Below are 21,198 nucleotides of genomic sequence, written 5' to 3'. Positions count from 1 at the left end.
AAGGACTTCCAATTTGGATGCAAGTTGTTTGTCACTCTTGTTCCTGGGTTTCCAGGTAGAAGATAACACTCTAGGCTTTTAACAAAACCTTCCTTCATATTATGCATTCTGGAAAACACTTTTTTAAAAAAAGCTCCTGTTTTCAAATAGGCTGCGAATTCTCTTGCAGGAAATGCTAGCCGAATCTTCAGAACAGCCAGTGTGGCTAACTGCTGCTAGCTGTGGGACATCAGGAGTGGTTGGCATGGTGAATTGTCTGCGTCAAGAACCCGGGGGCCACAGGATCAGGTACGAAACTTCAGCATTCAGTGACTGAACCATTATTCTGTCACTTTTTATGAACAACGTACAAAAATTGTAAGTTAAATAAGAAGTTAGGGTTTGTAGAATTGCCCTCTCACCACACCCCCTCCAGCCTAGAAATAGCAGCTCTCCAGCAGCCCTGGCCTCACTCAATGCACAGCAGCCAAGAAGGTCAGAGCGCCTGCTCCGGCTGCAACGCCACTGAGGATGTTCTCCGCAGCCGAGAACGAAACGTCTGGAAGAAAAACTTTCTCCAGTAGAACACGGCACTTGAGCCCGAAAGATTCTACAAACCCTAATGATGATGCCAGCCGTGAAAACCTAAAATCTTTGATAAATAAGAAGTTGATTTAAATATATTTTTTTACTCGCTAGGTGCCTCTTCATTTCAAACTTGAATGCTTCTTCTCCTAAACCTTCTACCAGTTCTTCTGCCAAGGAGATGCAGAAGATTTTGCAGGATGACCTAGTGATGAATATTTTTCGAGATGGAAAATGGGGCTCTTTCAAACACATCCTGTTAAAGCAAGGTGACTATCATGAATAAAATCAGTTTGTGGCAACATTTCTTTCCATGGGAATTGCAATTATGTTATAAATTGTTTTATGCTGTATAACCCAGTCTCTCTTCCCAGTAATTATCAAAGGAAATAATCTTTTAATACTAGGATACTCTTGTGTTGATTTTGTGTAATAGCAAATTTCCTTTCCAGCATACCCAAGGAGCATGAACGGGAATTGTAGGCAGAATGTGCAAAAAAATGGCTGACTCAAAGGACAATCCCTTCATTCGTTTTCTCGTTCTCAGTGTCCAAGAGATGCATTTTCACATGAAAGATGGCTGTACTTATATAATGGCAGAATGATGATTTTGGTCTCCTGTTCTTTTGTAGCTAAATCTCAAGAGCTTACTGAATATGCATTTGTAAATGTACTGACACGTGGCGATCTTTCCTCACTTCATTGGATTGCTTCCCCGCTTCGCCATTTCTACACAACCAACCCTGATGTCCAGCTCTGCAGAGTCTGTTATGCATCTCTCAATTTCCGTGACATCATGTTGGCCACAGGAAAACTCTCTCCAGATGCCATTCCAGGTGAGTTGATAAGTTTATTTTAAATAAGACCATCATAATATTTTAAATAGTATGAACAATACATTGCTGGTAATCTCCCTTTTAGTCTGAGCTTTTTTAAAATCCATGAGTGCTGTGGAACGGTCCCTTACTGGTGGCTATTATTATATAATTTGCATAGTAACCATTCAAGAATTAATCCCCACCAAGATCAAATAAAGGGTCTTGGCAGCAGAGCTGGTAATCACTTCTGCCTGAGACCTTGGAGAGAAAGTGCTAGACAGAACATAAGAGGAGTTGTATGGGATCAGGCCAATAAGAGGAGTTGTATGGGATCAGGCCAATGACCCATCCAGTCCAACACTCTGTGTTATACAGTAGCCAAAACCCAGGTGTCATCAGGAGGTCCACCAGTGGGGCCAGAACTCCAGAAACCCTCCCATTGTAGCCCTCCAGGCACCAAGAATACAGAGCATCACCACCCCAGATAGTGTGTTCCATGTTTACTTTGTGGCTAATAGCCACTGATGGACCACTACTCCATATGTTTATCCAACTCCCTCTTGAAGTAGTCTACACTTGTAGCTGCCACCACTTTCCGTGGCAGTGAATTCCACATGTTAATTACTCTTTGGGTGTAGAAGTGCTTCCTTTTATCTGTTCTAGACTTACTGCTCATCAGTTTCATTGAGTGCCCACAAGTTCTTGTATTGCGAGAAAGGGAGGAAAGTAATTCTCTACCTTCTCTGTAAACCTCTATCATGTCACCCCCTCAGCCATTGTTTTTGCAAGCTAAAGAGCCCTAACCGCTTTAACCTTTCTTCATTGGGAAAGTGTTCCATCCCCTTAATGTTGTTGTTGTTGCTTAGTCAAACAGCCAAGTCCGACTCTTTGTGACCCCATGGACCAAGTCACGCCAGGCCCTCCTGTCTTCCACCATCCTCTGAAGTCTGCTCAAATTCATGTTCGTTATATCAGTAATGCTGTCCAGCCATCCCCTTCTTTTGCCTTCTGTCTTTCCCAGCATCAGGGTCTTCTCCAGTGAGTGTTCCCTTCTCATTTGGTGACCAAAGTATTTGAGCTTCAGCATCTTACCTTCCAGGGGTTTTTTTGCACCTTTTCCAGTGCTATAACATTTTTTGAGGTGCAGTGACTAGTATTTGAAAATGAAGGTGCACCATCAATGTATACAGAAGCATTGTGATACTGACTGATTTGTTTTCAATTCCCTTCCTAATAATCCCCAGCATATCATTTGCATTTTTTACTGTGGTTGTACCCTGAATCATCATTTTCAATTAGTTATTTACCGTGACTCCTGGATCTCTCTCCTGGTCAGTTGCTGCCAGTTCATACCCCCATCAACGTGTATTTATAGTTGGGATTTTTTGCTCCAATGTGCATTAGTTTGCACTTGCACATGTCGAACTTCATTTTCCTTGTTGATGCCCACTCATCCAGCCTCAACAGATCCCTCTGGAGCACCTCACAGTCTTCCCTGGATCTTCTTCGTGGTCTCTGTGCAGTCCCACACATGGGTTATCCGTCTGGATCGAACCCGACCTCGGAGAATTCAAAGCAATCTTAAGCGTTGATTTTGGCACACACTCCCTCTCGTTCTGGGGAGGAGGCATCCAATTAAAAAGCACTGGACCTAGTACCAATCACGGCTATACTCCACTGCTTACCACCTGCCACTGTGCAAACTGCCCATTTATACTCACTGTCCATTTCCTGTTAATTAACCAGTTTTTAATCCACAATGACTGCTGAGTTTACTTAGGAGCCTTTGAGGAGGAACTTTATCAAAAGCTTTCTGAAAGTCTAGATAAAAAACTTCTATTGGGTCATCATTGACCACATGCTTGTTCACCTCAAAGAACTCTAAAAGGTTAGTGAGACAAGATCTTCCCTTACAGAATCCATGTTGATTCTTCCTCAGTAGCTTTTGTTCATTAATGTGCCTACTAATTCTATTTTTTAATGGATTTCACCAACTTACTTGGTATCATTAGACTGACCAGTCTGTAATTTCCTGGATCTCCTCTGGAACTTTTAAAAGGATGGGGATAACAGTAGCTCTACCTTCCAGTCCTCAGGAATTTAGCGATAGATTGCATACTTTTGTCAGAAGATCCACAAGTTCACATTTGAGGTTTTTCAGAAACATGGAAATATGCCATCTGGGCCTGGTGATCTGTCAGTTTTTAGTTCATTCATCAGGACCTATGTGACTAAAGGCCCAAATGTGGATCAGGCAACGTAATTTTTTCATATGACCGATACCTCCTGAGACTGGTTTCCATTTGCACTTTTGTGTGTTACATAAACTTAAGTCACTTCCTTGTAATGAGGTAAATATACCATCATTGTAAGGGTGAAGAGCCTAGCATAGGATTAAAACGAGGGAGTTCCTCCTGCCCTCCTACTATTATACTCCTGTACCCTACAGCTAATCGCTTTACCTTGGTTATGATTTCTTAATTCAAAGAACAGGATTAAAAGTCTTGCTTCATATAGTGTTAACGTAACTTAATGCAGTCTTATGGACATGAGGAAACAGGGTTGCCAGGGCCATTTGAGACACCGGTGGAGGGGTGAGAAGGACATTCTGGGATCCAGAAGCATTGCCCCCCCGACATGCAAACATCATCAGAAGTGATGTTGTATGCCATGCCTCACCCAGAAGTAACATAGGCATATAGGGGTGATGCTCTCATTTTTGGCAAAACTCTGTGGTAAAAATCACCCTGAAACCACAGAGTTTTGCCCAAAAAAACCCAAACAGAATGTCACCCCTAATGTGTCCATATCACATTCCAGGTGACAAAGGCACAATGTACAATGCTGCTGTTCGCTTTACCTTCTGCTGGTGGACAGTAGCCTGCAAAACTGGGAGATCCCCTGCCCCCCAATTGGAGACTGACAAGCCTACTGGAAAACTTCATTTTAGGTTAATGGCCAATAACTGAAGTTACTGTTTCTTTGTAAGTGGCTGTTTACCTCCGCATGGATTCTGTAAGGGAAGATCTTGTCTCACTAACCTTTTAGAGTTCTTTGAGGAGGTGAATTTTAAAAAAATTCATTACAGCATTGTTTCTGTTAGCAAAGCCAAGACTACAATAAGCGGGCAAATTTAGTAACAATGCAAAACCTCTCCTACTGGTGGTCTGTTGCAATTGCAGGCATGTACAAACAGGAAGGCTAGCCCTGCCTGGGGCCTACTCTCTGGGCTGCTTTTAAAATTTGCCTTTTGATTTTAGGAATTGCTGTTACTTTATTTCTGGTTTAATTTCATTTATTTTTGGTGTTGAAACATAGCCAAGCCTGATGTTTCAGTGTAAAAGCCAAATAAATGCAGTGTCACGGAACCTTTCACACTTTCTGAAGTCTTACCTGGCATTGCTAAAAGTTGTAATAATGATTTAAGACTGAAATTTAATTTACTCTTTCATAATATCATTTATGCGAATTAAAAACTAGATTAGTTAGGTAATCAAACCCATTTGGGGAGGAACGGTGGCTCAGTGGTAGAGCATCTCCTTGGGAAGCAGAAGGTCCCAGGTTCAATCCCTGGCATCTCCAAAAAGGGTCCAGGCAAGTAGGCGTTAAAATCCTAAGCCGCTGCCAGTCTGAGAAGACAATACTGACTTCGATGGACCCAGGGTCTGATTCAGTATAAGGCAGCTTCATATGTATATGTATATGAATAACTGTTTTGTTTTGTACTAATAAGTTCAAAAATAATTGACTAATATTTAATCATATCTGGCTGATAAGTTGATCAAATATTTCTTTATTGGCCAAATGCCCAACCCTAAAATAAGCTTTCTTTATCCTCAGTATAAATTACTTCTTGTCTTGTCATGGAGGGGTTAACCCAGAAACAAATAACTGATACTATTGATTTGGGGGAGGCAAAGACGTTAGTCCACTGCAGTTTTTAGAAATTAAATGCGATTCCCCTCTGTAGTGAGAATGCCCAGTTACACATTGTCCTTTCTTATTTTTGAGCAGGCATCCGTATGCAAAGACCTAGGCGTACAAAGTAATCTGAACATTGTGTGTGTGTTTTTAAGTGAATGATTGGTCAGCAACACTTTATAGGTGCAACTTCACAGGGTAGAGTTGCCAGTCCCCGGGTGGAACAGGGGAACAAAAAGCACAAAGTCTCTGCACCAACCAGCCTCAAAAACAAAATACCAGAACAAATTCCTATGAATCAGTAACAAATTTATTTAACCAAGACACACAATTATTCGTGCAAACAAACAAGAACGTCTGTACTAGGGTTGCCAAGCCCAATTCAAGAAATATCTGGGGACTTTGGGGGTGGAGCCAGGAGACATTGGGGCAGAGCCAGAAACAAGGGTGTGACAAGCATAATTGAACTCCAAGGGAGTTCTGGCCATCACATTTGAAGGGACAGCACACCCTTTTAAATGTCAATCAATCAATCAATCAACCTTTAATGGCATATAAAAACAGGTTAAGGAGAACAATGGGTTGAGAAACAGAGAATAGGTTAAAATACTGAACCTCAGGAATAGGTTAAAATACTGAACCTCTTCCTTCCTTAGGAAATAATGAAGGATAGGGGCACCTTCTTTTGGGGCTCATAAAATTGGACCCCGTGGTCCAATCGTTTTGAAACTTGGGGGGTACTTTGGGAAGAGGCACTAGATACTATACTGAAAATTTGGTGCCTCTATCTCAAAAAACAGCTCCCCCAGAGCCCCCGAAACCTCCAGATCAATTCCCCATTATACCCTATGAGAATCGATCTCCACATAGGGAATAATGAAGTCCTCAGCAGACGTTTCCCTCCCTCCCCCTCCCACCCCATTTCCGCTGACTCTGAAGTGAGGGATTGGCCTCTCTACTCACGAGTTACTGCCAACTTCTTCAAAGTAACACAGACACACCATCTCAAGAGGAAGCCTTTCAATCGGAGCCTGAAGCCTCTGGAGGTAGAAAGGCACATGGTCCTCTGTGGACGGGGCTTCCCCCCGGCCAGCTGACTGGGGGCGGGAAAAAGCCAGGGAAAGCGGAAGAACCCCCGCTGGGACCTGGGGACTGGCAAGCCTAGTCTGTACCCCCCGGTTCCCAGAGTCTCTTCACAATGCTATCAAAGCAATTTCTTCAGTCAAGAGGGTCGGGAGGGAACATCCAAAATAGGTATTCTCATAAGAGACTAGTGTTTCAGTCGAAGAATTCCTTGATTCAATGCAGGTTGGCAATAATATCAAGCAATGAGGCTATACTTATATCCTCGTTTCACGTAGGCTTCGACGAGCTGCATATTAAAACACTCATTATAAAATCGTATTTATAATAACAGCAATTCTGGGAAACATTGAACTCTTATGAGAACACTTATTTTGGATGTTTCCTCCCAGCCCTCTTGTTTGTATGCAGTAATAATTATGTGTCTTGGTTAAAGAAATTTGTTATTGTTTCATAAGAATTTGTTCTGGTATTTCGTTTTTTAGGATGGTTGGTGCGAAGGTTTTGTGCTTTTTCCCCCCCCTGTTTTCCCCAGGTGGGAGCAGGGTATCCCCCAATTTCACGCTTTCCTTCTCATTGCTGGTCTGCTGGCTGGTGGGGAAAACCCTGCCTCCCCAAACAGCCACATCGCTGCCAACGTGATGACATCATGCAGCAACGATACGTTGGCAAAGTTGCGCAGGGACACTCTGGTTTGACGGCAGAACTCTATAGTTTGAGGCCAAATTTACCACAGTTTTGTCCGCAAACGAGTGCCCTCTGCAACGTTTCCAGTGTGATGACATCGCTTCTGCCCCTTCCTGGAAGGAACCCTCCCTCCCTGCGCAGGCAGAATGTAAGTAACTGGCAACCCTATCACAGGGCCGTGCAATTTTTTTTTTTTCAGGAAACTGGACATTACAGCAATGCATGTTGGGAATGGAATTCTCAGGATTGGACCCTAAAGGAAAGAGAGTGATGGGACTGCTACCTGCTAAAGGATTGGCTACCATAGTAGACTCTGACAAGAGGTTCCTCTGGGATGTGCCACAAAACTGGTATGTCAATTTGCATTCTCTCGCTGTCCTCTGGGGCTAGGTGTAAGTAGATTGTGCAACTGCATGATATGAGGGCCTTTAGAATGGAGTTTAATATAATGCATCAGTACCGGTAGTAGCAAAGCAATTTTCTGAAGCAGAACTGTTGTGTTTAAATTAATCGGCAAGAACTTTGAGAATGCTGTGACCTGGAGATTGCCCAGGCTAGCCCAGTCTTGGCAGATCTCAGATGCTAAGCAAGGTTGACCCTTATTAATTCTTAGATGGGAGACCACCGTGGAAGTTCAGGGCTGCTACACAGGCAAGGTGGCAAACCACTTATCTTGCCTTGAAAAATCCTAGTAATAGCCATAAGTTGGCTGCAATACGAGGGCACGCACCTCGAGATCTTATGGTTTTCTTTTTTAAAATTTTCTACACTCAGTAGTTATTATTTTACTGGAATAACCTCCCTAAGAGAACATATCAGTTGATACATTGCTGAACAGAATAATAATAGAACTGGTTCTTCGCTTCTCGATTGTCCACTGATTCCAGTTGTCTGAGCAGTTTAAAATATTAATTTACCTTTTGGAGAATGAGTTTGAAGATAAGATTTTATATTTACTCTGAACACTTCTAGATTAGGTTGATGTTGCAGCCAACTTATGGCTATTACTAGGATTTTCAAGGCAAGATAAGTGGTTTGCCATTGCCTTGCCTGTATAGCAGCCCTGAACTTCCATGGTGGTCTCCCATCTAAGAAAAGTTCTCTCAGTGAAGAACACTTACCACTGCTGTTCAAAGCCATTGTATGTATTGCCCCAGAGATGTATGTTTTCACTGGTTTTTTATTTGAATGCCAAGTTTAAATGCATTTTTAAAAGCTTTTAAATTTATTTTGATAGCCTAGGGAGTCCTGTGTATCCAACGCCCAATTCTCTAGTGGGTCACAGAGTTTTTCCTGTCAGTCATATGAAACAAGGAGGAGTGGTAAAAGAAATTGCCGGGCTTTTTCTTTAGCATTGATTTCTTAATCTTTTTCCAAGTAAATAGCTTTTCTATATCTGTTGTCGAACATTCTGAATAAAACAATGCTGTCACCCTGTGAGACGTGTAAAAACTGCTTATCGCTGTTATCGCACTATAAGTGACTACCCAAAATGGAATAGAACGTGATCGAGAATATGAGCCTGCAAAATAGAGAGCCACAGTTGACTGGAAAAGCCTCTTTCCTTTTGCTCAGGACTCTAGAAGAAGCAGCTTCTGTACCTGTGGTGTATGCCACTGCTTACTATGCTTTGGTGGTTCGAGGTGGCATGAAGAAGGGTGAAAGTGTGCTAATTCATTCAGGCTCAGGTGGTGTGGGCCAAGCAGCCATTTCTATTGCCCTTAGCATGGGCTGCCGTGTCTTCACTACCGTTGGTAAGTAGCAACGCCCTTTTTCTAGCTATCTGGGTCCAAAGGCTAACAATTTTTATTTTTTGCTTTTATGCCAGTATTTATAACCCTAACACAAAATCTAAGCTCAAAACAAGGCACTTTGTGTTTAGATACAGCATGGCCCCACGAAGGGGTAGCAGGATCTCCACGAGGAGCAGAGACTCCCAAGATGCAGTGGTGCTCCTTAAGTGTCCCTTTATTGGAATGCGCAAAGCCTACATGGGCTTCCTTCACTCGTCCCCATTTGCCCCTTCAAAACCACCGGGGGGGGCTGAGCTGTGCCACTGCTTTGGGGCAGTTGTACCAGGCCTGTCCAGGTCTAGTAGTCTTATCTTGCTCCTGGCCCCAGATCCTTCTTAAGGTTCCTCTTCCTCCCTTCTCAGCCAGCCAGCCAGCTAGCTTTCCTTCCTCTCATTCCCATCTATCTTGACATCTCCCTTTTTATTCCTGGGCTCCACTCATGCTGGCCAAGCCAAGCACTGGCCCTCTGCTCCCTGAGCCTTATTCCTCTCCTAACCCCTTTCTTGCCTTGTTCCATCCTGCCTGGGTTTGTACAGAACTAGCCAGAGTCCCTAGCTGTCCTCCATGCTCCCAGCTGACAACCCTCCTGCCCCTGCTGCTTTGCTCAGTCACTACCTGGTGGGAGGGAGAACCTCCTGCCTGGGCCCCTCAGGCTGCTGCTGCCTTCCTATGAAGTGTCCTGCCCTGTCCTGGAGCTGCTGCTGCTGCTTTTGGCCCAATAAGTGGGGACTCCTCTAGATTCCACTTCTACCTCTGTGCCACAGTCACTGTTTGTTTCTGAAACATTGGCAAAGAATTAATTGCATCTTGAGCATAAATGTTTTATTTTGGAAAAATAAAAATGGAGGGAATGAATGATGTACACAAATGTAAATAATTAATACACCGAACCCATTGTAAATGGTATTCACTGTTTTTGTTACAGCTTCCCAGTTTAAATTTGGGGAGTACTTTTATCCAGTTCGACCAGGAGCTCCAATCTGTACAGGGCTGATTGTCCTGTTCTTGTATCAGTAATTAAGCTGCCTCCCCTTCCAGCGCAGCAGTGCACAACCGTGATCATCTGGCCCTTCTGTTGATCACAGAGCTACCTGCCCTTTTGTCAGTCAATCAGAAAGCTGTTTTTCTGTGCATAGCACTGATTGGTTGACTCTTGTGTTAGTCACAAAACAACCACTACCTGTCTCTGTGCAATTTTTGTTTAAATTGATTGTATAGTCATAGACTGTTTGGGGGAAACAACAGTCTTCTGAGACGTTGGAGGGGGGATATGAAGAGGCATTAAGGGTCTAGATTGGAAAGTGCATCTTTACCGACACAAATGCAGGAAGAAACAAAACCAGGTACAGCTGTAGGTTGCCTAAGAATAGATCTCTCTTTCCAGCACTTTTACTCCTGGTTGCTTTCAAATATCTGTCACTGGAGCTTTACTTCAATTACATAGCAGTTATTCCTGTTCAGTATATATATCTCTGAGGAGGGAAGAACAATTTTTTTTGCAAATGTATAATGCTTCTTTTCTCTTTTCAGGCTCTAAGGAGAAACGTGACTATCTCCAAACCAGATTCCCACAACTTGATGCAAATAGCTTTGCCAGTTCTCGAAATACCTCCTTTGAGCAACATGTACTGAGAGTCACCAGTGGTACAGGTGAGTGTAATGGGCAGAGCCCAGCAAAAGCAAAGTGGCCGCAAAGGTTAAGAAGACTGAATTAAAGGTTCGAGTTAGAATTAGGAGTGTGTACAGAAATACAAATTAAATACTGGAAAGATAGGGCAATGTAAGTCTTGCACCAGAATGACAATGTCTGTCTGTATTTTTATCCCGCCCCTCTTCCAGTGAGTTCAGGGCAGGACATGTTAAATGACTGTTGTTGGTTCTCCTTGTAGGTGTTGATCTGGTGTTAAACTCCCTGGCAGAAGAAAAGCTGCAGGCTAGTCTGCGTTGCCTTGCCCGACATGGGCGCTTCTTGGAAATTGGCAAATACGATCTGTCCAACAATACGCCTCTCGGTAAGTAGCTTTGCTTCTTTAGTTGCAGTGGTAGTGCATACGATCATTTAGAGCTTTACCACTAATTAAATTTTCTAAGTTAATTTCATAGTTAGCTGCAGGGCTTTTTTTTTTTAGCAGGAATGCAGTTCCGGCTTGTTGGGTGTCAGAGGTTGTGGCCTAATATGCAAATGAGTTCCTGCAGAACAGTTTTTGTAGAAGAAGCCCTGTGTGAAACAATGGTGATGTCAGGGGGTGTGACCTTATATGCATATGAGTTCCTGCTGGGCTTTTTCTACAAAAAAATGCCCTGGTTAGCTGCATACAGATTTGTCCTTATAAAATGTTCAAAATGTCAAAACTGCATGGTGGGTTTAGAAAAGTTGTGAGGGGAAATGCTTTACGAAGAGAGAGCTAAAAGCTTAATCTGTATGTCTAATAAGTGGTAAGGTGATATATTCTGTACATCACACATGGGTCCCATATTCTTTGCTTTTTTTAGAGTTATGAGAACCCCTGTTCTTTCAGTCAGTCAGTCACATTTTATTTGTATCCCGCCCTCCCCGCCAAAGCGGCTCGGAGCGGCTAACAACAAGAACTTAAAACATACATTGTACAATAATAATAATAAATAACATTTAACTACAATTGATTAAAAATCCATTAAAATTCTAAAAAAGACGTTAATGTGTTTGGTGCTATAATCGCCGGCAAGTTTACTTAGCAGTTTAGCAGTTTCAACTGGTGAAGGCCATTTGGAACAAGGTGGTCTTGCAGGCCCTGCAACTGTTCAAAGCTAAACAGGATGGCAATGCCTTGGATCCTGCTTAAAAGTTCTGTGGATAGAAAGGGATGGATTTTCACTGATTTTTCCTCCTCGGCAGCACTGACCCCCCCCCCTCAAACTGTTGTCCAAGGGCTCTCTGATCTGCAGGGGCTGCATTTGGGGGAGGGCTTTTTGGACTGCAATGGGAGGAAGAAGGTGAGAAATTCATGGGATCCAAACCAATTTGTGCTAAGTCTGTTGAAATCCGTAAAGGAACAAACCCAATGTTGTTGTTATTTGAAGTTAAGAATGTAAGAACAGCAAGGAAAAATGGACAGTAAATAATAAGTTATCGCAGTAATGTATGTGAACTATGGAAGAGCTAGCTTATGGGTACCTCTGTGCTGAATGAGCGGAACAAGCGTCAAAATGATTGGTGATAATTACCTAATGGACTGAAATATGACAGTGGCACAGATCATGATATCTGCATATCATGCTTTAGAATTTTCATAGAGCTTCCATATTTATTATGCCAAATATTGTTTGTTGATCTGGCAATATTTTTATCTCTAATTGTGGTAGTGGCACGGCCTCAGGCAGAAAAGATAGTAGCTTTCTTGAAGACATTTGGTGATTTCATGACAGCAGCTATATTTATTCAGAGAATTTCCTAACTGTCCATCTTTTACAGCGCAGTCCTAAGCAGAACTGTAGACTTTAAATAGCTTTAAATAACACCTCTAATAACAAACTAACCCATCTATTGACCACACCATAAACAATAGTGACACTTTTAAGCTGGGGCGACTACGGAATAAAACAAAACTTCCACGACCTAGAATTAACTCATTCTAGACAGACATGTCTAACATACCGCCCACAGACCCAGTACACACTGACCACCGAACCAAGTTACCCTAGGGATAACAGTGCTATCCCCTTTTAAACTCATTGACTTCAGTGGACTTAGAAGGGTATAACTCCATTTAGCATTGCATTCTTTGCCACTGCATTGCAGTAGCTCTTCGGAAGATTAGATTTACTAAGCTGTAAAATGCTGACTTGCGGAGGTTGCTGACAACGCTGTCATTTGTTTCATTCTGAACTAGTTTGAACCAAGCTTTCTAGAATCCTTCTGTAGGGAAGGAGAGGCGGAGAGAGAGAAGATGCGTAAATGATCTGAGAGCCAAATTACTTCTAACATGGCAGCTATAACTTCCCTATGGTAACTGAAATAGAAGTGCCTCAGGGGTTTGAATCTGGTCGGGACCATGGCACAGGGAGAGGAGGGGCTCCTGCCTCTTTCCCACACCACTTTCCTGACTCAAACAGCATCTTGACAGAACAAATAATACCCCTGGGCAGTGTTCCCTCTAAGCTGAATTAGTGTGAGCTAATAGATTTTTAGTCTCCAGCTCACACATTTTTGTCTTAGCTCAGGAAGGATGACTCCAGAGCACAATAATTTATGCAGTCAGGGGTGGCCAACGATAGCTCTCCGGATGTTTTTTGCCTACAGCTCCCATCAGCCCCAGCCATTGGCCAAAAACATCTGGAGAGCTACCGTTGGCCACCCCTGCAGTAGCTCACAACTTTAATGCCAGTAGCTCAGAAAGTAGAATTTTTGCTCACAAGACTCTGCAGCTTAGAGGAAACATTGCCCCATGTGGCATTTTCAGTTCTGGAAGGCGACATGGGGCGGGGGAAGCGGGAGCTGCTCCTACCTCCATGTTGTGTTCCTGATCTGAATTGGACCCCTTTGGTGGTATTTTATTGAGTTGCCATAGCCCACATGGGAATGGCCCAGGTATTTCTAATTCTTGCTTGGCTCTGTTTCCATTTTTAGCTTAGGAAAATGTCTATAGGGAAAATTCACAGTTTGGTTGTGCTCCTAGCATTCAAACTCTGACTTAGAAGGACCTGCAAGTCCCCCACTGCCAGCAGCTATGTGCCAACCCTGTATTGCTGTATTACTGAGTACACACCTCTGTCTACTTGCATCTTGGACCATAACAGCTCCTTTGCCTCATTCCCCCTGTCTTCCAGTAGCTACCAGAATACTTTCCCAGTGAACACTTAACCTGCTATACTCCCCCTAAGTACACAGAACTGCCTCAGTACAAGTGGTCACAGAACCAGTTCCAGATTCAGCTCGCTCTCCCTAAATGTCCTGTTTCCAACATGATGAAATCATGTTTGAAACGAGCACCGTTTTTGCAGATCTGTGTGGGTGGAGTTTCTGTAGAACTGGTCTCTCCTTAAAGGACAGCCATTGCTCATTTCAGTTAAGTCCAGTGGATATTTCTCCTTAAAAATATTAGCCTTTGACTATTTGACAACTAGACAAGTGTCTCGTTATTGTGAATTGTCAGGCATGTGATTATTTTTTTTAAAGTATAAAAGAGTTTTGCTGGCAAAGAGAGAAAGGGTTGCCAGTGGCCTGGGGGGGGGAAATTTCTGCCCTCTTAGCAGATGCTTAATGAGATGTTAGTTACCTGTGGTGCTGTTTACCTCTATGCCATGAAAACGTCACCTTACCATTTCTGCCCATCACGTAAGTAAAGGGGCCTTTTTTTCCCTCCAGGCAACCCTAAAGAGAGACCACAAATGAGTGCAGGATTTCCCTAACTGTTTTTCATCTTCTAGGAATGGCCCTTTTCCTGAAGAATGTGGCTTTCCACGGGATCCTTTTAGACGCCATTTTTGAAGAAGGCAACAAAGACTGGGAAGTTGTGTCAGACTTGCTAACAAAGGGCATAAAAGATGGTGTGGTAAAACCTCTGCGGACTACAGTCTTCAACAGAGAAGAGGTAGAAGCTGCCTTCAGATATATGGCACAAGGAAAACACATTGGTAAAGTCATGATTAAGGTATGACTGACTGATCTTTAGATTGTATTTAGTATTCAAACATGCTATGTGTATGAATTTCATGGAACAATTATCAGCAGTAAAAGTTCTACCTGCCTTTCCAGGAGAATAATAGGGAGGGAGAACAAATTATTAGGAACAATTATTAGGAAGAGAATTGAAAACAAATCAGCCAGTATCATAATGCCCCTGTATAAATCGATGGTGCAGCCTCATTTGGAGTACTGTGTGCAGTTCTGGTCACCGCACCTCAAAAAAGATATTATAGCTTTGGGAAAAAGTCCAGAAAAGGGCAACTAGAATGATTAAAGGGTTGGAACACTTTCCCTATGAAGAAAGGTTAAAGCGCTTGGGGCTCTTTAGCTTGGAGAAATGTCGACTGCGGGGTGACATGATAGAGGTTTACAAGATTATGCATGGGTCAGAGAAGGTAGAGAAAGAAGTACTTTTCTCCCTTTCTCACAATATGAGAACTTGTGGGCACTCAATGAAATTGCTGAGCAGTCAGGTTAGAAAGAATATATGGCTTCTTCACCCAAAGGGTGATTAACACATGAAATTCACTGCCACAGGAGGTGGTGGCTGCTACAGGCATGGCCAATTTCAAGAGGGGATTGGATAAACATACGGAGCAGAGGTCCATCAATGGCTCTTAGCCACAGTGTATTGTCAGAACTCTCTGTCTGGGTCAAGTGATGCTCTCTGTATTCTTGGTGCTTGGGAGGGGCAACAGGGTGAGGGCTTCTAGTGTCCTGGATGGACCTCCTGATTGCACCTGGTTTGTTTTTTTTTGGCCACTGTGTGACACAGAGTGTTGGATGGCTCATTGGCCTGATCCAACATGGCTTCTCTTATGTTCTTATGAGGGAGCGATATAAGTTACTGCTGCTAGTGTGGATGTAATCTGCTGAAAGCTGGAGCTAACACACAGCATTGTTTTCACTGGAAATCAGTGGAGAAACCACCAGAAGCTGTGTTTGAGGCACAATAGTTGCAAGAGGCATGAGCATCACTACTTTAATATAATCCCAGAATATATAGGGCTAAAAATCTCAAGATGTCCCTGTATTGTTGGAAACGATTGCTGCTCTATGTAGGTTAAGCCTTAACATCTAGCCTTGTCTTTTCAAGTATGGCATAGTGGTATCAGACTAGTATCTGGGAGAACCAAGTTTGAGCCCCAGTTCACCATGGAAGCATCCTGGCTTTACCTGAGGGCCATCCTCTCAGCCTAACCTGTCTCACAGAGTTGTTGTGAGGATTAAATAGAAGAGAATGATGTAAGCCACTTTTGGTCCCTATTGAGAAAGGCAGAATGTAAGTGGAATAAATAAAAAAAACCCCTGCTTTTGTCCAGCACCAAAAAAAAAAGGTAATTGTGGACCAGATGAGTCATTTACTAGCTGGATCCACATAATTTGTTTCCTTTTGCTTCTTGCATAAAGCCGCAACTTGAATTTGTGAAATTGCACTGGTTTCAGTAAGGCCAAAATATGTCATTGTGAACTGAAGATTGCCAGCCCTCGTCTGGCAACCACAGGAGGATAGGGGGGATAAGGGTGGCAGAGACTCACCAAACTTGTGTCCTGCAACCCAATGACATCACTTCCAGCTGAGTAACCAGTTACTTGACTAGAAGTGGCATCACATGATGCCCTTTTTCCTCCCCCACCCCCCATTGAGCAGTGGCAAAGCTGGACGATGCCCCCCAAAGTAACTTAACCACACTATGTGCATGTTTTTTTTAATATTAAAGCTGTATTTCACAAAAGAAAATCTTAGAGTGATAGGTAAGTGACATGCATAACTGGAGGCATGTATCACAGGAAGGGGGGAAAGAAACATGCCCACAAGGCCCAAAACAGTGTTTTTGGCATGGCAAGGAAGTCACAGCCCTCCGTTTGTGGGACCCGAGCAAGGTTGTTAAGGATAAAATGTTTTGAGGGACATTGATGCATAGGGTTGACTTGACAGCACTTAACACACTCACACACAACTCACTGCTATATGAACACAGAGTGTGAGTTAAGTGCTACCTTATTTGGTGAGTTATCTGTACTATTATTTTTAGGTCAATGAAGAAGAAGAGGAATCTTCTGCAAAGAGTACTAAGCTACCTCAGCTCCCAGCCATCTCTCGAACATCTTGCCCACCAAATAAATCATATATTATCACAGGAGGCCTTGGAGGATTTGGGCTCGAACTGGCGCAATGGCTAGTTGAAAGAGGAGCAAAGAAGTTAGTGCTGACGTCTCGTTCTGGCATTCGAACTGGTAAGCTGAATATAAACTGTGGACCAAACTGTAAGAGACAAGGGGAAGAATCTGAACAAATCTGCTTATCACTTCTAAAAGATAAATCACAGTACTGGGAGCACCCCCCCTCAACTCTAACCTCATCCTTCAACCTGCTGTCAACCTCCACCAGTGCCAGTCTTCTCCCCCCCCCCCATGTTAATAATAACCTGGGTGGGAATGGGTTTCAGTTGGCAAAATTACACAGAGGGAATTATTAAACCTCTGAATCTTCTCCCTCACTGCAACTTGAAGTGTAGCCTTGTAAGTAAAATTTACTTTTAAAAATTGCTGGGCAGGTCCTTTCGCAGATTTCCCAGCATCTTGTCTGATTTGTTATGAGTCTGAGTAGTTATGAGATTGTGCCCCTTTGTTGTGCCTCAGAATTGTGGGCTCAGGTTTTTAATTTTTTTTTTCTCAGTAAAACCTGAATTTTATCTCAATTAACGTATGGAAAACTTATGATGGAATGGTGAAGCATGTAAGTTTGGCATTTGCTAAAGAAAATTAACCAGATGTCTGGGTGTTGGAGTAATGGCACATATTCACCATTCAGTAAAAGGACTGGATTTTTAAGGAAGGGGGCAGAGTAGATAGTAGCCAGGAAGACGTACAGTGAGCACTGTCTTACCGCTCCATGGGCAGAAAGTATAACTTTCACTCCTACCTCTGCATGGCTGCAGCTCTTCCTGATCCATGTGGAACAACAGCTGAGTGGGCTGGAGGGGCTGGAGTGAGGACGGGCAAGGAATTGAAATCCCTCCTCTTCCTACAGACACAGCTCTGCTGAAGAAAGGGGTCAATTTAATCTACTTGGTATCAGATTCCTACTATATTTGTTTAAATGCTGTTGTCATCTCCAGATAATGAAAGAATGAACAGATGCCTGGAACATCTCTAGATTTTTTTCTAAATCACAAAATAAGGAAAGGGGGGGGGGCAGAAAGTTTATCATAACAAGTATATCCACAGTCTGATTTTAGACTCTCTTTATTTGCAGGTTACCAGGCTAAACGAGTCCAAGAATGGAAGGACTTTGGAGTCCAAGTTCTGGTGTCAACCACTGATGTTGTGACTCTTCAGGGGGCACAAGCCTTAATACAAGAAGCTTCTCAGCTTGGACCAGTTGGGGGCATCTTCAACTTGGCTATGGTGAGTGACCAAAGTTGGCTGTGGTTGTTTCCTCCACTATTGACCTGAGTTAACTGGCGGTTGCTGAATTAGCTTTGTTCAGGAGAAGCCTAGAAAGTGGAAGCTGTTGTCCACTCTGCCCAGTTCCTAAAATGATTCTTGGGCAGCAGTATTTTTAAAAGGGGAGGGGGGAGCAGGTTGTTGTGTTATATCTTATCAGCCCATCTATTAAACACACAGAAGTGGTAGCCGTCGAATGACGTGCTACCCTAGATCTTGTGGTCAATGAACAATCTGTAGGATGGAGGGAAGTGGTCTGTGGTGGGCTCTGAGGAGACTATTTATTTTATTAATTTTCATGCTTAATCAGTGACATCTTCTAAATCTCATTGACTTAGAGAACTTAGAGAATATAACTATTTAGGATTGTATTTGTTAGGCCATAGTCCAGTTTGAAATGGAAGTAAGTTACATATTCTGAACTGACTAGGTGGGAATTTATGGAGAGAAAATTGTTTTCTACAGGTCTTGAAAGATGCCATGTTGGAAAATCAGACTCCAGAACTTTTCCAGGAAGTTAACAAACCCAAGTATTCTGGCACACTTAATTTGGACCAGTAAGTGCAATGTGAAGCATGAATATAAGCTGCTGTTTTCAGAATGATGCCTGCCTTCATCATCATCATCGAGCAAAACAAGTTAACAAATTATTTCCCCCTGTGTTGTTCTGCTCTAGGGTAACCCGTCAAAAGTGCCCAGATCTGGACTACTTTGTAGCTTTCTCTTCAGTAAGCTGTGGAAGAGGAAATGCAGGGCAGACCAACTACGGTTTTGCCAACTCTACCATGGAGCGCATCTGTGAGCAGCGACAACATGATGGGCTTCCAGGTAATGGGGCAGTCCTTCTGGCCTTCGGGAATCTGTTTTTCAAAGAAATGAATGAGAAGAAATTTACATTAGATTAATCATGTTTCCTGACGCCTTACGGGCATCGCAAAATCTTTGGATTCGTAACCAGTAATTAATTTGTACTGTTTTGTTCTTGTTGCTTTCCAGTGAAACCCTCTTTCTACTGACATGTACTGTATTAACAGCCTTCTTGCATTCTTTCCTTTCCTAGGCTTGGCTATACAGTGGGGCGCTATTGGTGATGTTGGTATCGTCTTGGAGACAATGGGCAGTAATGATACTGTGGTTGGTGGAACTCTGCCCCAGAGGATCAGCTCATGTTTGGAAGTTCTGGATCACTTCCTCAATCAGCCTCACCCTGTTATGTCTAGTTTTGTTCTGGCAGAGAAAGTGTTGTCAAGAAGCGACGGGGGTAGCCAGAGGGACCTTGTGGAAGCTGTTGCACACATTCTCGGCAAGTATCTCTGGGGATAACGAGATGCATTAAAGATGTGATGTTAAGTCTTTATTGAGAATCCGTAGTATTTTGAGTCAACAGCTATTCTGAACGGATGTGAATAAAGAGTCTCAGCTACCCCATGTATTTGCACTGGATTCTGTTCAGAATGTCTGCTACTCTGTGCAGATCAGAGAGCATTTATTGTACCATGTTTATTGCACTACATAGTGACAGTCTGTTGATAGTGACCCTAAGTGCATTCTGTTGTGGCAACTTCCACTTGTCAAGCCTCTGGAATACTAGCAAGGATGCTATGCATTCCAAAGAGGAAAACTATTGATAATTTGTGCATGTTCACGTAAATTGTGCTGATTTGTACCCATTCTTTAAAAGTAGATATTTGAAAAACAAACAAGAAACAGCTAGCGAGCTATCGGTCTTGTTTTTTTCTAAGTTTGTTTAAACCTAATATATTAACCTTTGGGTGCAGCTGTACCCACCATTCTTCAGATAAGAGGAAGTACTTCTTCACATAATGCATAGTTTATTTGTAGAACTTGCTGCTGAAGGATGTAGCAGTGACCTCTAACTTAGATGGCTTTAAAAGAGCTATAAACAAATCCAGAGAGAATTAGTCCATCAGTGGGTATTGGCTATAACGGCTGTTTGCAGCTTCCATGTCCCGCTGCAGTATACTTCTGAGCGCTGGTTGTCAGAGGATAACAACAGGGAAAGCTTTGACCTCTGTACCCCTGCATGCGGGCCTCCTGGTTGCCATTGTGGGAAATGGGATGCTGGACTAGAGGGACCGCTGGTTTAATCCTGAAACTGTCTTCCTTTGTTTATTCAATTATTTTTTGCTGTGACTCCATAATTACATTATGCTTTTTGTGGTGCATCTCATGCCCTGACATAATTACAGCTCTTGTTATAATAGTAATAAAAGGTAGACATGGAAATCTTACTCATTGGAGATCACTTCTGAGAAATATAAAATATTTGAGAAACTGCCAGGAACAGGAATTGGTATGAAAGAGGATACTAAATTGCAAGTGGAGAAGTCTGGGTGAGAAACACCCAGCAGGATTAGATGTGGGTGAACATGATGTCATAGGTGTGCACAGAATTGTCCGGGGGGGAATGAAGTTTTCTCTTCCCTCCTTCTGTCTTTGAAACAGAGAAGAAGATGGGTAATGTTAACAGACACTAAACTGGTCAAGGCAGAATCAGGGTGGGGAGAAGGAGGTGAACGCACTGCCATTAAAGATTACCACAAGAATGGGCTTAGGACTCCTGGAGTGGAGATCAGAAAGGGAAAGGCTTAATAAAGATGTGGATGTGGAAAAGGAATGAGAACAGTTGTTGCAATAGTGCAAGAAGTGAAAGCTTGTAATTGACGATATATTATCACTTGGCTTCTTCTAACTTACCGATTAATTGCTTGACCTTCTTGCTTGTTCCCTATCTATGTTGAACATATGAACATGTGAAGCTGCCTTCTACTGAATCAGACCCTTGGTCCATCAAAGTCAGTATTGTCTTCTCAGACTGGCAGCGGCTCTCCAGGGTATCAAGCTGAGGTTTTTCACACCTATTTGCCTGGACCTTTTTTTGGAGATGCCAGGGATTGAACCTGGGACCTTCTGCTTCCCAAGCAGATGCTCTACCATTGAGCCACCATCCCTCCCCATGAACATATGAAGCTGCCTTATACTGAATCAGACCCTGGGTCCATCATAGTCAGTATTGTCTTCTCAGACTGGCAGCGGCTCTCCAGGGTATCAAGCTGAGGATTTTCACACCTATTTGCCTGGACCCTTTTTTGGAGATGCCAGGGATTGAACCTGGGACCTTCTGCTTCCCAAGCAGATGCTCTACCACTGAGCCACCGTCCCTTTATGACTTTTTCACTCAATGCGACTGGATGAC

The 21,198-nt window shown here is 43.0% G+C and overlaps 1 protein-coding gene across 1 annotated transcript in view; it reads left to right on the top strand.

The window, feature by feature from the left end:
* Positions 1–21,198, top strand: part of FASN (fatty acid synthase) — an 83,781-nt gene that overhangs the window by 56,005 nt on the left and 6,578 nt on the right. Inside the window, exons 25-37 of the mRNA XM_060253032.1 lie at positions 170–288; positions 679–833; positions 1,197–1,400; positions 7,273–7,423; positions 8,649–8,827; positions 10,397–10,516; positions 10,756–10,878; positions 14,273–14,496; positions 16,568–16,769; positions 17,791–17,942; positions 18,447–18,538; positions 18,658–18,809; positions 19,042–19,284. Coding sequence (XP_060109015.1) covers positions 170–288; positions 679–833; positions 1,197–1,400; positions 7,273–7,423; positions 8,649–8,827; positions 10,397–10,516; positions 10,756–10,878; positions 14,273–14,496; positions 16,568–16,769; positions 17,791–17,942; positions 18,447–18,538; positions 18,658–18,809; positions 19,042–19,284 — 2,116 coding nt within the window. The remainder of the gene's footprint in view (positions 1–169; positions 289–678; positions 834–1,196; positions 1,401–7,272; positions 7,424–8,648; positions 8,828–10,396; positions 10,517–10,755; positions 10,879–14,272; positions 14,497–16,567; positions 16,770–17,790; positions 17,943–18,446; positions 18,539–18,657; positions 18,810–19,041; positions 19,285–21,198) is intronic.

The sequence above is a fragment of the Heteronotia binoei genome, chromosome 13 (genome assembly GCF_032191835.1).
Source record: "Heteronotia binoei isolate CCM8104 ecotype False Entrance Well chromosome 13, APGP_CSIRO_Hbin_v1, whole genome shotgun sequence".
Classification (NCBI taxonomy): domain Eukaryota; kingdom Metazoa; phylum Chordata; class Lepidosauria; order Squamata; family Gekkonidae; genus Heteronotia; species Heteronotia binoei.
Note: the sequence above shows the minus strand (reverse complement) of the source record. Positions and strands in the feature narration are given on the sequence as shown.